Source organism: Gossypium hirsutum, chromosome D06 (assembly GCF_007990345.1).
Source record: "Gossypium hirsutum isolate 1008001.06 chromosome D06, Gossypium_hirsutum_v2.1, whole genome shotgun sequence".
NCBI classification, from domain to species: domain Eukaryota; kingdom Viridiplantae; phylum Streptophyta; class Magnoliopsida; order Malvales; family Malvaceae; genus Gossypium; species Gossypium hirsutum.
In genome coordinates, this window is record NC_053442.1 from 6,757,642 (window position 1) to 6,775,856 (window position 18,215).

The following is an 18,215-nucleotide window of genomic DNA, read 5'->3' on the forward strand; positions in this document are numbered from 1 at the left end:
ACCATTTGACTACCATTTAAGTAAGCAACTCAAAGCAAGGCACAATTTAATTTGGCCAAAGTCTATCATACAATCCATAATCATATTAGTCATATATTCACATAAAACCAAGAATCATATATGAATTCATCAATTAATTAAATTTCATGTACTTGTAACATCTAAGCCATATAAACATATATCAAATATCAACAATTTCCATGTAAATACCTGTACTTGTTCATCTCGAACTTGTATAATCTCATAATAATACTATGCTGCTGAAACACTTAGAATATCGTTAGATACGCGGGTGGTGCACACGAGGTGTACTAAACTGTAATCCGTCAATTCTTGTACATGTATGCTACTACGAGCAATAATCAGTAAACTCCTCCGAGCTAAATATCGATAAGCTCATACGAGCTGAATATCGGTAAGCTCTCACAAGCTACAAATTGATAAGATCATACTAGCTGTCGTGAGTCTGCAACAAATGCTGGACCTCAACCAAAACGGTAACCCTAATGACATGTCGTTTGTATCTTACGAATTCCTAAAGTTCAAACAGGGTTCGGTATTCTTCGTACGTCGTCGATTATGCTCTCGATAATTATACATAATAATTAAATCATTCACATACATATATTTCCATTTAAAGCATATAAATACTCAATTTAATTACACAAACTTACCTCAAACTTGTATTACGGAAAATGATCGTTTATTTGATAACTTTGTCTTTTCCTCGATCTAATTCTGTTTGTTGCTTTTCTTGATTTATATAATCAAGTTTAACTACTTTAATCACAATTCTTTCAATTCAATCCAAAATTCATGCTTTGGAAAAATTAATATTTTGCCCCTCTACTTTTAACTTTTTACAATTTAGTCCCTAGGCTTGTAAAATGAAATTTATGAAATTTCATCCCTATATAAGCCTAGTTGAATTTCATATGTGCATATAGAAGCTCATACATTTCACAATTTCATATATTTAACACATAATTTTCATATTTCTCAATTTAATCCCTGGTTGACAATTTCACTAAAAATCACTTAACAAAAGTTGTTTATTTAGAAGTAGACCTGTCCATGGGCCGGGCCGGGTTCGGGCCAGGCCCGAAAAAAATTTTGGCCCGACTCTTAGGCCCGGGCCCGGCCCGAGAAAAAATAATAAGCCCGAGCCCGGCCTGGCCCGGCCTGATTTTTAATAAACACAAAAAAATATTTTAAAAATAAAAATAAAAAATATATATTTATTATATTCGGGCCGGGCCGAGCTGGGCTCGGGCCAAAAAAGTTGAGCCCGAGCCCGGCCCATTTTTTAAACGGGCCTCGTTTTTTTGCCCAAGCCCATATTTCGGGCCTATATTTTTACCCGAACCCTTTCATATTTCGGGCGGGCCGTTGGGCCGGACCGGGCCGTCCGGCCCATGGACAGGTCTATTTAGCAGTAAGGATTCATATTCTTCCATTATTCAAGAACAACTAGAATGCTCACATAGAAAAACCCTAGACTTTCAATCATATTGCAAATTAGTCCCCTATTTAGCTCGCTTAAGCTATAACGATCCCGAAAACATAAAAATCATTAAAAATGGACCAAAACTTCACTTTTATGCAATGGATTTAGCCTAGCTAAATTTCAAGCTTCAAAACTCCCCTTTTCTTTGTGTTTTTTGGTTGAAGAAGAAATAAATAGGAAAATATGATAGCTAGCTTTTGTTTTGTTTATTTTTATCATTTAATTGCCTAATTACCATATTACCTTTACCTAACTTTCAAAATTACTCAATTACCAAGTCATGCACATCCACTAACTCATTTAATGGCTTAATTACCACATAAGGACTTCTACTTTAAGGTTCTATAGCTACTTAACACCTTTAGCTAATAGAACACAACTTTCGCACTTTACGCGATTTAGTTCGTTTTCATAAATTAAGCATACAAACGGTAAAATTTCTTAACAAAATTTGTATACTATCATATAATCATGTTGTAGACCTTAAAATAATATTAAAATAAATTTTATGACTTTGTATTTGTGGTTTCGAAACAACTATTCTGATATCACTAAAAATGGCCCGTTACGTGGACAAGACAATCTATGAGGAATGTCATGTCGTTTTAGATTGAAGTCAAAGGAGAGAACTCTCCACTATCATCTATTTGAAGCAACTCAACTTCACACCTAACTACCTTTCATTTTTTCATTCGAAGGGAATGAAAAAGGTCAAAAGGAAACCTCTTAACTATCTACATATATCATCCCCCAAGTTAAGCTCTTTAGAACATCCTAAGAGTGAAGACGACTTATTTCTAAGGTTATTTTCGCTTGTTCTATTTTGGTAAAGTGGCACAATGTGAAACATCTTTCATGGAACATCTCTTAAACCATAAGACAATGGTTGTTCGTGATGAAAGTTGTTTCTAAATAATGGTTATTTTGACTTATTTCAAACCTGAGCTATTTTCAACACAGTTGTTCTCAATGTAGAGGTTTTTCTGAACAAGAGTTATTTTGTAGTGATGCTTTTCTTGATAGAGTTTGTTCTGAATAAGAAAAACACACTTGTTTTAAATATAAGTTGTTTTAAACAACAGTTGTTCTAAACATAGTTATTCCAAAAACACTAGTATTCTAAATAAGAGTTATACCAAACTTTAGTTGTTCTCAAATAACAACTACACTGGATTGACAACTATTCTAACTAAAGCCCTATTCTAAACATAGCTATTCTTGAACAACAATTATTTTGAACAATAGCAATTCTAAACAAGAGTTGTTACTTTGGAAGAGATATTAAGTAAAACAACAATGCTAGTTGTTCCACGCTTGGTAGCATAATTTTTTGAAATATAATATTATTTATCTCGAAGAAGAGATAAAATGTTAGTAGCAAAAAAGTACCAGAACTCTTGACAAAATGAAATTTTGAATACCAACTTAGGAGAAAGTGTCAAGTTCCCGGGGGGGGGGGTAAATGCATATTTGAATCTTATAAAAACATAATATTATTTATATAAATATATATAATATTGTATTTTATACTTTTTCATAATATATAGTTTATATTTAATTATATGTATTTGAGGAATTGATAAAATGTGTAAATATTGAGCACCAAATGTGTTATTATATCAGTTAGAAAAAAGACCACATCATCACTTCCGTTAATCATTTAACGAAGAGTGACCACAATAGAAATGATCTAAAACATGGGTGACCCGAATAGAAATTATCTAAAACATTAGTGATTAAATTAAAAATAGAAATACGCTCAGAGGCGAATTCAGGGGGGTTGGCAGGAGGCCTGACCCCCTGAAAATGGAAAATTATTGTTTTGGCCCTTGAGAAAATTTTAAAATTTTAAATTAATAAAGGTAAATTTGCACTTTAGCCCCCTAAAATTATGAAAATTTAATTTAATCCTTTAAAAATTATAAAGATATAGACTATTAAAAATTAAATTTTATTTTGGCCCCCGCCAAAGAAATTTTCTGGCTTTGCCCCTAAATACACTAATAATTAATTAAAAATAAAAACACGCTAATAATTAGATGACTAATTCAATATTTACTCAACTTTTCCTAATTGATCGCTTCTGACTTTGTTTTTACATGATTTATAATGATTTTTTTCAAAAAAACTCAAGCAACAGAATACCATTTATTAATTATTCATAATTACTATGAATTATTTATATGAAATTGAGGTGTTATATCTTTGCAGATAAAATTATGAAAAACAAAACTTGTTTTCGGTTTAATTTATTTATATGTTTAATATCATATTCAATTTATTTATAAATTATATCTATTATAAATATTTTACATATTACATATTATTATGATATATTTTTTTAATTTCTATTTTTGAATACATTATAAAATACAAAAATGCATGGATATTAATTCAATCCATCTCATTAATATTTGTACTACAACCCTTTAATCGATTTTCCTTCGTTTAGTTCGATTCTAGTTTCGATATATGAAACTTCAATCAAATTCAAATTAATAATGAATCTTCATGTCATGTTATTGAGAGTATTGTTTCATATATATATATATAATTCGGGGCTTTATCATAATTAACTAGTAAAACAGCTAGAATCAAAAGTAATCTTAAAAACTAATCGTGTCATATAAAAAATCTAGATAACATATTCGTTTTGAAAAAAAAATTTCAAATATTATATTTTCATTATGATCTTATAAAACGATAATTACTTAAATGTGTCTGTATTATTAAAAAAGAAAAACTAAAAGATCAACAAAAACAAGTTTAGTACAATTACTTAAAATGTGCTTTGATATCATTTTTTTTCAACTGGGTATCCTTCGATTATTCTTCAAACTCAAAAATTAATTAATCATAGACATAATTTAAGTAATGGTGTGTTAGATATACCAAATTATCATTGCAAACCTTGAGATATTATTTTAGTTAATGACCCATATTAGGGGCCATTTACCTCTACCAAGGCAACCGAGAAACTTGCCTAAGTGATGTGACCGAACTAGATAGATATATCGTAATTGGACCTTAATAAAGTAAATGAGTGGCTTAATATTAAGGTGTTCGTGAATAGAATCGAGATAGATTTGGATAGAGTTTGAATATGATATTAATATATTTTATACTTGTTTAAGTTCGGTCGGTTCAAAATATGAGTTTAAATTTTTGTTAAAATCCATCCATATTTGCAAAAGATTAATCCAATCCTATTTTAGTCCACTCATATTATTTTATTTTAATAATTAATAATTTTATATTTTATATTTTATATTTATTGATTTTTTATACAGTCATCTTAACATTATTTTAATATTTATATTAGAGTTGTATCATATATATTTAGTATATGTTTATTATTTTAATGTGTTATAATTTACATAATATAAAATATTATAAACTTAAAAACAAGCCAGGTCGGGCTTTAAATGTTTAAGCCCAAGCCCGACTCATATTTTAATGGGATCTAATTTTTTTCGTTCAAATCTATTTTTCCAATCTAATAATTTTGTCCCAAATTTTTTGAATTTAAAAGGATAAAGTGGAGGAAATTTTTTTTCTCAAATGAAATGACATGTCTTAAACAAGTTTGATGAACAACGTTATAGGGAAAGAAAATTAAAGTAGAAGATGTTATGAATTTATAATAAATTATTTAATTTGTTATATAAAAGGAAAAACCGAATTTCAACCTATGGAAGTTGTATTAAAATGGATTCTTAGTCCAAGTTTAAATTTTATAGGTGACTATATTTATTTGAGAATTGATTTTAAAGATTAAACAACTCATTTATCTCAAATTTTATCCGAACCAACACAAGAAAATAGGTGAGCATTGGGTAATCACTTTGATAAATTGCAGCATTTGACAAGTAAAGCCTTTCAAACCCATAACCTAAATAAACAAGAAAAAGGACTTCTTTTTAAGCCTGTTTCCTTTAAGAAATATAAATAAACCTGATAATATACAACTACATAAACACATTACGACAATCTTGTGTTGTGTATATATTTAATTTAAGCAACGGACAGAGAATAAAATACAAAACACGACAGTCCCAAAAAAGGACTCATGTCATAACATAATTCACTGGGTTGGATTCTCTTTCCAGGGAGGAAAAGGACCTTGACATTTAACCAAAAGAGCAAAAATGGGGAAAGTTCAAATAATCAATAATTACCCAGAAGAGATGTCAAAATGGCCAACACACCAATAATAATTATGATATTTAGAAAATAGTTGGTTGGTAGAGGCTTATCTGGGCCTCCCCCAAATGATTCATATTCTGCTCGAATCTTCCGCTTCATGGAATCTGACAGCTCTCTCTGCAATTCCAAACACTCGTTCAATTCATTTATTACAAGACAGATAAAGTAACAGAGCAAAATTAAATAAAGTATTTGAGGTTACGACCTTTCCTGTTGAGTACTTGGCAGCTACAAACTTCTCCGGTACAGCTTGTACTGGAGTATCATCTAACACAATACCCTGATCTCAATTGTAACAAACCAACATTCAGATCTTCAAGGAAAATCTTGCACATTAGAGTCTAACTCAATGACTAATCTTAGGTACTTGCCAAACTAAAACAATTGTACCTTTTACGTACGATAACTATGAGCAACTTATTCACACAGAAAAGACCCTATCATTTATCTTTTGCTTATTCTAAGATGTCGTTGATCCGTTCAGAGAAAAGTTAACATCTTATTGGTACCTAATACTCACTAAAAACTTGGGTGAGGCATGTTTAACAAGCAACTGTATGCATGCAGGTATTCCCCAAATGTCAAAATAGAACACCATTTTGATAGAAGGAAAAGTGGGGTTAATAGTAACAAACGCCTGGCACTTTTTACTAATTAAACTTTTTCTTTTTCATTAAAGTGATAAACATTAAACACGCAACTATCCATTACAAACAAACCTCTGGAGGATCAAATTTGGCCCCAAGGTTGCTAAGTTTGGCATGTGCCTCTGCATAATCCTTGAATAATGTCTCTTGATCTTCAGCGTATTTCTCAGCATATACCTGCAAATTGTGTACTGTTTAGCCAAGCCTACGATTATATTTCTTACCGGTTAAGATTGAACTCAGTATATTTACCTTGAAAGAGGGATCTTCAAAAAGAACAGCATCAGTTGGCAACACAAGCAAATCTTCATCCCTTTTTGCTTTAATGTCCTGTACGGATACAAGAGAGTCTAACACTTTTGAATCTCCTCTTACTCAAGAAGAGAAACTGATTTCAAGTTCAAACCTTGAAGTATGAATTGTCAAACTTCAACCATTGCACTGTCCAAGACTGTCCTCCTGGTGTTCCTGGCCCATCTTTCTGTTATTCAAGGAGGAAAATCCAATTTAAGTCCTTCATCGCAGTTATTGGTATACTCGTAACTACTAGAACCACCACCATTCCTGTTCCACTTAGGGAAGCATATCTTTGAAGACATTAACATATGATATGACTGGCAAACTATGCAACCCCGAACATTTTGCTTACTAAATTCAAGAAAATATGGATAGCTATCTGAGGTTGAGTTAGTGGAACCAAATTCATTTTGTTTGAACACTCTCTTAGCCACCGAATTTTCATTCTTTCGAGGATTCATTGTCATGATAAGCTTTTAAAGTAAGTTCAAATTTCTTTGTCCTGGCTCACCTCTAGAAAGTCCGATAGTTAAATTTTAAGGGTAATCTAAATAGGAAAGAACGGTCATTCTAGAACCATATGATTCAGCATGAAAAACAACCAAGATAGCATAAGTAGTAACTTAGATCTGATAGAAGAGGCGTTTCTTTCTCATACGTTCTGTTCTTACGAAATATTGACCTCATGTGTTTGTTACTGATCATATCTATTGACGGGTTTGGCATCAAGAACTACAAGAGGTTGACAGGCCAGTTCTTAGTCAAGGTTCCGATTTGATCAAATATTTGGAGGCAGTCCCCCGTATTTATCCTATTGAAGCCAATGCATCTAGGATAAGGGGACTGCTTCTCTGAGGAATATTAATTTGCTAAATAATGGCACATTGTATCTTCTATGGTAAGTACAATAAACTATAACGGTAAGCATTTGCCCCAAAAATTTCTAGCCTCGATCAAGAATCAGAAATGATAAATAAACGACTGAAGTTACTGAGACAAAGATTTTTCCTATCCATATCAACACAGGCAGATTAAATACCGTATACTTGGTTTCTGGTTTACCCCAACCGCTACGTTCTGGTCTGGACCTCCCAAGAGTGTGTGCACCAGATAATGCAACAATTTCCTACATGTCAGAAGGTCAGATGATTAAGATCATTGTTCCATCATAACAAAGATTTTTACAATGAAGTTTACCTTGTCATTTAATCCCATTCGGTAGAAAACCTCTCGTAGATGATCAGCAGGTGAAGGTGGTCCAGCATCTAAGCAACAGAGAAACGCTATAAGGTTAGTGGTCTCTAGACATAAGCATAAGCGAATGCATTGGTACCTATGAGGGAAAAAGGAGGCATAAGCAATGCCCAAATTATGCTAATAGTCTGAAGTCTAAACAACCTAGAAGCATGAAGTGTGCAAACGTAAGGCAACAAAAAGCTATGTTAATAATATTCTAGGTTCGTAGGTGAACAACTGTCATACAATGACGTCTAAAACATGGTCCACCTGTTTATCTTTAAGAACCTAGTATTACTCTTCTGAAAATTTTAAGGATCCCCATATTCTTATTAATCTATAATAATGTCATTTCAGGTATTTGTTGCTATATGCTGTAGATTAGGGAGCACCTAGTTATATCTCTTCCTTTTCCAGATACAGATAAATAATCTGTTAACCATAACCACTTCACAACAGTGCAGTAAACTTCCCAGAAATTCAGAATTAAATGGACTAAAACAAGACACGTTCAATTCATTGTCCAATCATTCAAGCTAGTTAGCAACCCAACTTGCCAATGGATTATGTGCCTCAAGTTTCCAGTTACATTTCTTAATTTAGGAATCTCCCCACAATTTAAATTGACATGAACAATCATGCACCATTATAAGGTTCACTTGCCAGGTAGCCTGCCCTCCTCAGGACACTCATTAGGACCGGAGACATCCACCCTTCCATATTTCATGGGAATTTTGGGTCCTCCAGCCTCCTGAATTACATGTCGATTCTTAGTAAAACTACAAAATCAATCAAAAAGATATACATTCAAGAGTAACAGCAAGCAAGACCTCAATAGCAGTAGCACTAGCCAACTGGAACAAATCAGCAAAAGTTACATCAGAGTACTTGTCCTTGATAGGCTGAATAAGACTCAATGCATTCACTAGGCCTGAAACAAAAGATTATGAGACAACAGTGCTACCAATTACCAACTAACTAATTACATTGTCTAAGTAGACAAAGAACATGTTACCAGCATTGGCGGCATGTTTTAGCTCTACTTCAAACCTAAGACTTCCATTCGCTCCACCCCTTTGTGGCCATTCCTCAATGTTCTTGTTGTAGGTACCAGCATCATGCCATCCTAGGCGAACCTGAAGTGTATAAAATCAAATTACAAGTATATGAAAATAAACATCGTTTATCCTCGGCTAAAACTAAGTACAATTAAAAGAAAATGATGAATGATCTTGTAAATATGCACACTCACTGACTCTCAGTTTTTCTCTCCTCTTAGCATTGTAATTTGAAATTATTTGTTTTCTTGCTCATGGCTTTACTTTTCTACCAAACATACTCAAAATTCTTCTTTTTTTTTTTTTTTAAACTTCTCCACCTTTCTTTTAAGCCACCCTTAATGCTCTAACTAAACTACTAACAAGTACTTCATTTCTTCAAATATGAAATAAATTTCATTAAATTCCAACATTTATTCGCAATATACCGAGAAATCTTTCTTCGATGCTAAAAACTAAAAGAGCATAGCGACATTATTCCCAAGAAAGAAAGTGCAAGAATTAAGACATTAATACCAGAATAGGATGGCAGAACTGAGAGTTGAGGAGTTGCTTGAGATCTTCTCTAGCACTCTTCAACTGATCAGAATTCGAAGCTGCACATTTCGGACTTGCAACTGTGCCGAATCCTCTGCTACTCGACACATTAACTGCCGATCTCCTCTATTTTATGAATAAAAAACAAAATTAACTAAAAAGAATAAGAACATTTATATAAAAAAAAAAGAAGAAAGAAAGAACTAGGGAATATGAAAGGAGGAATTAACCTGGTGGGGAGAGAAATGAGAAGATAGAGGAGAGAAAGCGAAGGGCTTAAAAGAGGAAGAGAAAGAAAGGAGAGAAAAAGAGGAGGGGGGATGGAGAGAAAGTCGAACTCCGGGGGAGGAAGATGCTGAGATTCGAGAAGAGGCGGTGTTGCCTAGAGACGAAGTCATTGGCCGACGGAAGCTTCGGCGTTTGAGGAGGTTGTGCGCGACGGCGAACGACAGTTAGGAGCTTTTCAGTAATAGTTTTCACTTTCAGCTGAGCTGTGATAATGGCTGCGCCATTTGGCTCTCCATTTTGTCTCCAATTGTTTTGGATTAAGAAGTCGTTATTTTGGACCAATGGCAAGCCCCCAAATCCAAAAAAATAAATTGTTGTCCAAACGGTTTTGGTAACATCCGATGCATTAAAAACTATGGAAAACTACATCCAAGTCATTAAACTATTAGTGAATTTATGTTTTAGTTACTTAACTTTAAAATGTTACAAAATAGTCATTAAATTATCCAAAAGTTTCATTTAAGTCATTAAACTGTTAAAATCATTGTTGCATGACTTTTTATGTTCGCATGACTTACTTTAATAAAAAACGCCCATTCCCTTTCTCTTCTCTAGTTTAATTTTTTTCATAAAATAAATTTGAAAGTTACGAATCTATAAACCAAAATCTAAACAGCTTTATTATCCAATCTCCGACACTGATCATCAAATCAACTTGGATCTAAAGTATGTTCTACTCGTCGATGGGCGTCAATCCATTGTACCAATCATCAAATTGTTGTTTGGAGCTCGCTAACCGAATTTTTTTTAAAAAAAACTTATCAGCCCAGTTACTTAAATAAAATTTTTGGAATAGTTCAATGATTAAAATGAAAATTTTCGAATAATATAGTGACCATTTTATAAATTTTTGAAGCTGAGTGGCCAAAACGTTAAAGGGTAATGACAAAAATTTCATATCAACTATTTTTTTGATATTATACCTAAAATTACTCATAACCTCTCTCCAATCCATAAATAGAGGACAATGTACTTTAGCGTAATCAAACTCACATCCTCCTATATTGGTAACAATGTCCATGCCAATTAAACTAAGATTCAATGAACTATTTTTCTTATAAATTTAAATTTATCAATTTCATTTTTAATTTTTTTCGTTTCTTTTTTTATTTTTCTTCTAAATTTAAATTAAAATTTTCCAAGACCCCACCTTTTTATTTTAAAGCTAAAAAAAATTCAATCAAGTTTATCTCCTTCCTAATTAAAAATTTTATTCAAATATAAATAGAATTAAAATAAAATATGAGATTCCTAATATTCCCATTTTTTATTTTCAGAATCGTGTTCGTCTCTCCTCCTATGATACAAAACAACGAATGTAGTGAAAAACTATGATATTGAAAATCATGCTAACAAGGATATTCAATACAGTTCAACATATCACACAAATAAACAACAGATTACATAATTCGCTCAAGGCCCTCAATTTTTTTTCAAAAAAAAAGAAATTAAGCGATTGTTTTTTTTGCACTCAATTGAGTACTTGAACTTTCAAAATGCATATAAAAAGCTCTCAAACTTTTTTAAAAAAAAGTAATTAAGCCCCTATTTTTTTTTACACTCAATTGGGTACTTGAATTGTCAAATGCATCCAAAATGTCATTTGTCCATTAATTTTAACAGTCGACCGTTAAAATTAACTGCCCCTCATTTTTTTCAATTAATGTCATCTTGTGTCACAACCATGGCGTGACATATGGCAAAAAAATATATAAAATAAAATCAATAAAAGTTATACAAATTATTAAATTTTAATAAAAAATATTTAAAAATTAGAAAAATTGTAAAATTTTATAAAAGTCATAAAAAATTATAAAATGCATCTAAAAGGCCCTTGAACCATTAACTTTAATCGCTGACTATTAAAGTGAATGAACCCCAATTTTTTCTAGTTGAAGTCATTATGTGTCGTAGCACAATGTGACATGTGACAAAAAATGATAAAAAATAAAAATCAATAAAGTTATAGAAAAATTATAAAATGCTTCTTTTAGTACGATAATTTTTATAATTTTTTTTACGAATTTTACATTTCTTTACGTTTTTTTATAATTTTCTTACGACTTTATAAAATTTTATATTTTTTTCTATATTTCTATATATTTTATAATTTTTATGATTTTTATAAAATTTTACAATTTTTTATAATTTTTTTCTAATTTTTAATTTTTAATATTTTTTATTAAAATTTAATCATTTTTATAAATTTTATTGATTTTTTATTTTTTATCATTTTTTGCCACATGTCACACTATGGTTGTAACACATGATGGCTTTAATTGAAAAAAATTAGGGTCGGTTCAAGTATTCAATGGAGTGCAAAAAAAAAAGAGCAAGGGTTTAATTACTTTTTTGAAAAAGTTTGAGAGCCTTTTTGATGCATTCTAAAAATTCAAGACCCAATTGAGTGCAAAAAAAAAAAGCAAGGGCTTAACTACTATTTTTTAAAAAAGTTTAAGGGTCTTTTTGATGCATTGTGAAAGTTCAAGTACCCAAGTGAATGAAAAAAAGTAGGGACTTGATTGTTTTTTTTTTAATTAGAGGATTTTTTACACCTTTAAGCCTACATATTTCCTTTTATTTTAGAAAGAGGCATTTGTAGATCCACATTCAAATCAACAAAATATATTTTTTCCAAGGCTTCTGAAAGAAACCAGTATCACTAGAGAGAGTAAAACACTGACAACTTTTATACTCATCTGCAACAAAGCTAAAATATATTTTTCAATTAAGAGACACTGGTGTGGTCAGAAATTTTTTTAGGGAGGATCGGAATTAAATTGTATATTTTTACGATAGTAAAAATATAATTTCATCATTTTAATAATCTATATATTTATAATTTTAAAAAAATTAAATTATATTTTTCTCATTTTTAGGGGGCCAAAATATAAATTTATAATTATTAATTTAAAATTTTATAAATCATAAAGAGCTTAGATGAAAAAATTTCCAGTTTAGAGGAGACCAAGGCGATTGCCAACGTCCTAACCCCATCATTGCCAAGAGAAATAACATGGCAAATAATTACACTTAATTTTTGGGTTGGGGTCAATTTCAAGGCTTATCTCTCAAATCCCAATAATGAAGGCGAAGTTGAGGTTGTGTAAAAGCACAAACTTTGAAATGGAAGAGATCCGGTGAAGATTGAAACTTCTCAATTTCGAGGTTTAAACTTAGATTTGCAAGATTTGAAGTTGTTTTGAGGCGAAATGAGGTTAGAATTGACTTGTCCACTTTTTACACTCAACATAATCAAGTCTTTGACCATCAGAATTTATCATTACTTTTTTATCTCTATTTAAATTTAATTTAATTAATAAAGAGATAAATCAAGAAATTAATTCCTTTTAGAACTCTTTTATAAAGAAATCATATTCTTTAATCATTATTTTATCTCTAATTAATTAAACTAATATGAGATAAATAATAAATAATAAATAAAATAATTTAATTATTATAGAACACTCAAATGAAGAAGTTAAATTTTGCTTATTGATTAGCACTATAGAAAGGGATCACCTCCAAACCATTCAATACAAAAAATTCATAAGTTTAGAAGTCTAGAAGTGTCTGAAGAAACTGAAGAACTTGAAAAAATTCTGACAAGCACCATATCAGTTCTGAAAAGGTAGCTTCCGGTCCAATTCAACCATGGAGAGTTGGTCAAAAAGTTGTTTCCGAATAAAGTTGTCTTTTGATCATGTTCAATTGAAGAAAGGAGGTCAAAAGTTGTTTCAAGAGCAAGCCATCACAACACTTAAAACAAGCTCAACCATCCAAAATTAAGTTTAGACAACCCTTTATCCAAACTCTTTCCAAATTTATTTTCAAGATCAAGTCTTGATAACGCTTAAATGGACATCATTGATTCAAGATTAAGTCTCAATGGCCCTTGAATTCAAATCAATTTAAATTCTCAAGCAAACATATCCCCAAACTCAACTTCAAGATTAAGTCTCAACGACTCTTAAAGCAAATCGCATCATTCCAAGATCAAGTCTAGACGGCCTTTGGACCGAAGCTCCATAAAAAAGAGGAATCAAAGGAGTTTTCTTTGTATTAAAGAAATCCAAAAAGTTTTGTAATACCCCACACCCGGCTTGGACTGTAATACCCTGAAAATTACTACAGTAAAAAAGTAAGATAATATTCATGATATAGTAAAATAAGGAAATAAAGTGATAAAAGGGTAATTTTGAGTTATGTCAACATTGGAAAGTATATTATGACATATTAATTCAAGAAAGTATTAAATTGCAAAAGTGAGAAAAGTTTTGTTGCCCAAGAGTAAATACTTAAATTTTGAGGGGTTAAAGTGTAAATATGAAAAAGTTGAAGGACCAATAGTGTAAATATTTTAAGGGTGGAATAATTTAGAAACTAAAGAAAATGGATGAATTGGGACCAAATTGAATAGGTGAAGAATTATGAGGGACTAAATCATAATTTTACCAAATTAAGTGATGACTCAAGGATGAAATTTTAAAAGATCTAAAGGGAAAATGGTCAATTAGAAGAAAGAGAAATCTAGAAAATAATGATGATGTTGGAGATATTTTAGATTAATTAAATAAATATTAGTTTATTAATATTTTAATTTGATTTTTAAATGATATTTTATTATTTTATTATTATTTTATTTCGTATATATATATGGAAGTAAAGATGAATAATCATCATCTTTCCATGAATTTCACGTTAGAAGAGAAGAGAAGAAAGAAAGTTTTGTTTTTTTTTTACAATTTGGTCATTTCACAAAAAATTCACTATTTTTACTTAGAAATCAAAAGAATTTCCATAGCTTCCAAGAGAGAAAAATAATAAGGAGACAATGGGGAGTGTAATCACTGAATTTTGTCCGGCTTGATTTCATGTTTTTTTTTAAAAAAATTGCATTTTGACCCCTCTAATTTTTAAAATTGCATTTTGGCCCCTAAAATTTTTAAAATTTCATTATGACCCTTAAACTTCTTGAAATTGCATTTTGACCCCTATACTTTCTTAAAATTTCACTATGCTTGCAATTTGGTCCTTCTGGCAGCCAAACGCGATTTTCGCACCTAATCCCCGCGATTTCCGGCCACCAGCCTAGGGTATGGCCTCCTTTCTCCCTAGCAACCTGCCACCTACAAAAAGAAGCAAATAAATCACTATAAAATGGGTTTAAAACCCTAAAATCGAGAACCCCCCACCGAAAAAAAAAATTCTAAGAAAAAAAACACAAAAAAAGAGAGAAGAGAAGGCTTTCGAAAAAAGAAAGGAAGAGAGGAGAAGAGGAGATCGGCCAGCGCATCATCGACGGAGACGACGGCGGCGGCACGAACGGCGGCGAGTGGCGGCGGTGCAACTAGGGTTTGAGGAAGAAGAAGAGGAAGAAGAAGAAAGAAAAAAGAAAAAGAGAAAAAAGAAAAAGAGAAAAAAAAATTAAAATAATTGGGTCAAACCGACCCGACCGGGATCAGACCCAACACGATCCGGAGACCCGACCCGAGACCCGCGATCCAAGAGACCCAGCAGCAGCCCAATCCGAAAAAAAAGAAAAAAAAGAAAAAAAAAGCATAAAAAAGAAAACAGCCCATAGCAGGCCTATCAGGCTAGCCCAATAGCATCCAAATTAGCAAGCCTGCAGCAGCCCAGCACAGGCCCAACTCCAACGGCCCAACAGCTCAACATACAGCAGCCCAGTCCCCAGCAGCCCAACAGGCCCAGTTCCCCCATTAGCCCAGCAGAAAAAAAAAAGAAAAGAGAAGAAAAGAAAAAGAGAAAAAAGAGAAAAAAGAAAGAAAAGAAAAAAGGAAAAAGGGTCGTGTATTCCATTCATCAAGCTCGTATTTTCGAGTTTTTGGTAATTTTCTTTTTTACCTACTTTTAATTTAATTTACGTATTTTTATGAAATTTCATCTTTAATATTCTTGGTTTTTTTTAGCATTTTTTTATGCTTCGTATTTAATTTTATTATTTTTAATTTTCATAAATAAGGCGACGAACCGATTTAACGTTAAGTCGTATATTTTTATCGCTAAGTTGAGTGAATATATTTGGCTCGTGTTAAATTCGGGACGCCCTTTTAAAAAAAATGAAAAACTTCAAAATTCTCATATTTTGAAATAAAATATGTATTTTTGTAATTATCGGTAAATTTATCAAAATTTTGTCTTTAAAAATGTATATAGTACGATAACATGTAATTTATCAAAATTTTCGCGTTTTAAAAAAATTCGTGTTTTCGTATTTTCAACAAATTCTCGTATTTAAAAAAATTCTTGTGTTTCAATCGGATCACGATTAAATATTAAATTGAACTCGTATTTTTGAAAATTAAGACAACACGCGCTTAACGAGATACCAATTTTGGGCGTCGCGAGGGTGCTAATACCTTCCTCGTGCGTAACCAACTCCCGAACTCTAATTTTCTCTTGATTTTTTAACCTGGACCTAAAATTGACTCTTTTAAAGAAAATTTCAAATATTTATCTTTTAAAAAGAGAATTTAATAGGTGACCGATCACACCTAGAAAAAAAATCGGTGGCGACTCCTTTTTTTAAATAAAATCGAGACTTTGCTTTTAAATTTTCTATAATCACTTTGACTAGCACCCGTGCCCAAATTTTTAAGTCGCTACAGGGAGCTAAAATATAAAGTTAGATTCAAGAAATAGAAGCTGGAGGAGAGAGAAAATCAAGTTAAAGATTGAAATCAATAGCACAATGTAAGAACTTCAAGATTTCAATATATTTTTTAGTTTGATATTATTGAAAAAGTAGGAAATTAATGTTAATGTAGAGTTTCATTGTATAAGGTTCTATATTCTTGTTATGCTAGTAAAGGGAAATAAGGGGAAGTGATGGAAAATATTGAAGAGAAAGGAAAGGAAGGTGTTATAAATTTAGTAATCAACAATCAACAGTTTGCACTAAAACAGTATTGGACAGCAGCAGTAGGTTAAATTTGAAAAATCACCATTAATCGTGGAAATCGAATTAGAGTATGAATAAAATATTTAATTAAATATTATTTAGTCTAGTTTCTCATAAAAGAAACGGTGTAAGTAATGGAACTGTAAATCATGAGATATAATAAATTTTGTAAGAGAAGGTCAGAATGAATTCGGGTTCCCTGTTCTGACTTGGAAAAATCATTAAAAATTGTAAAAAAATAATTATGGGTTAGAACTTATATGTTTAAAATACTTAATGAGTCTATTTTTAATAGAAATAAACGGGGACATCATTCAAATTCTGTACAAAGAGATAATTAATTTTTAGTGAAGATGGATATGAACTATCAAACAGTGAAACATTGGAAACTTTAAAGAATAAACTATACTTATTGGCTAAGCCAAAAATTCTTAAAATTTTATGGTAATAATATATGTGAGTCTAGTTTTAGATAAAATTTGTGGATCTCAATTTGGAGTTCTGTAGCTTAAGATATAATTAATTTAGTGACTATGAGTCAAGTGAACAACTTGTTATGAGTAAACAAGTAAATAGTGGTATTATGTATATATCAAGGATGTGGAATGGAGTGGAGGAGGAGGAAAAATATATGTGAATATTCAGATAATATGATTTTATTTTAAAATAGCTAATTTACAGGTTTTAGGTTCAGGGACTAAATTGAATAAAAGTAAAATATTTAGGGTAATTTTGTAAAAATATCAAAAATGACCAAATTGCATGAAATGAATTGTTTTATTATTTAAATTAATAAATTGAATGAAATATTAATTTAAATAAAGATTGGGTGGAAACTCGAGGAAAATAGAAAATTTCCAAAATGTCCTTGAATTTTGGTATTTCTACAATTTAGCACGGTAAGTTCGTGTAACTTGAATTATATTCTTAAATGCTTGAAAAGTTTGTTATTGATGTGAATATGATTTGAATGCTTATTGTATGAAAATTGATGAAACATTGATATATTTGATAAAAAGGGGAATAAATCCTGGTTGAGTGAAAGGAAAATTCGATGGATCTCTGAAAAAAAATTGACGGTAAAAATGATCTAGCCTGGACGGGTGGTCCTATCCTGATATAGCCCTACCGAAAAATGTGGAAAATGGATTTAGCCCGGACGGGTAATCCGAATTAGGGTCTGAATTTAGCTTGGACTAGTAATTCAGATCCAAGCTCATTAGAGTAATTGTCATTGCAGGGGATTTAGCCTGGACTGGTAATCCTGACAATACTGTATGAGATTATATTATAGGGGATTTAGCCTGGACTGGTAATCCCGCTGTAAGGATGAGGTTCGCGGGAGTGTGCTATCTGAAATGGAAATGTGCGCACATGAATATGAATTGACGGACCCGAATTTGTACACTAAAGTGTGCCCCTGAAAATCCATCGAAATTTTAAAAAATTCAACGGGATAAATATGAAAAAATAACAAGGGAATGGAAATCATGGAATTGATGAGCTCATCAATCATG

General features: G+C 31.3%; 1 protein-coding gene across 1 annotated transcript; it reads right to left on the reverse strand.

Annotated features, from left to right (window-relative positions):
- Nucleotides 1–5,421: 5,421 nt before the first annotated feature.
- LOC107901425 (probable L-ascorbate peroxidase 6, chloroplastic/mitochondrial) lies at nucleotides 5,422–10,096 on the reverse strand. Its single transcript, XM_016827431.2, has 12 exons — nucleotides 9,719–10,096; nucleotides 9,468–9,614; nucleotides 8,909–9,029; nucleotides 8,724–8,824; nucleotides 8,557–8,644; nucleotides 7,855–7,922; nucleotides 7,697–7,783; nucleotides 6,767–6,841; nucleotides 6,613–6,690; nucleotides 6,433–6,537; nucleotides 5,919–5,993; nucleotides 5,422–5,830 (listed from the first exon to the last, which is right to left on the reverse strand). Exons 1-12 carry the CDS (start codon nucleotides 9,884–9,886, stop codon nucleotides 5,675–5,677), a joined length of 1,269 nt encoding a protein of 422 aa, XP_016682920.1. The 5' UTR covers nucleotides 9,887–10,096; the 3' UTR covers nucleotides 5,422–5,674.
- Between the last annotated feature and the right edge of the window lie 8,119 nt (nucleotides 10,097–18,215).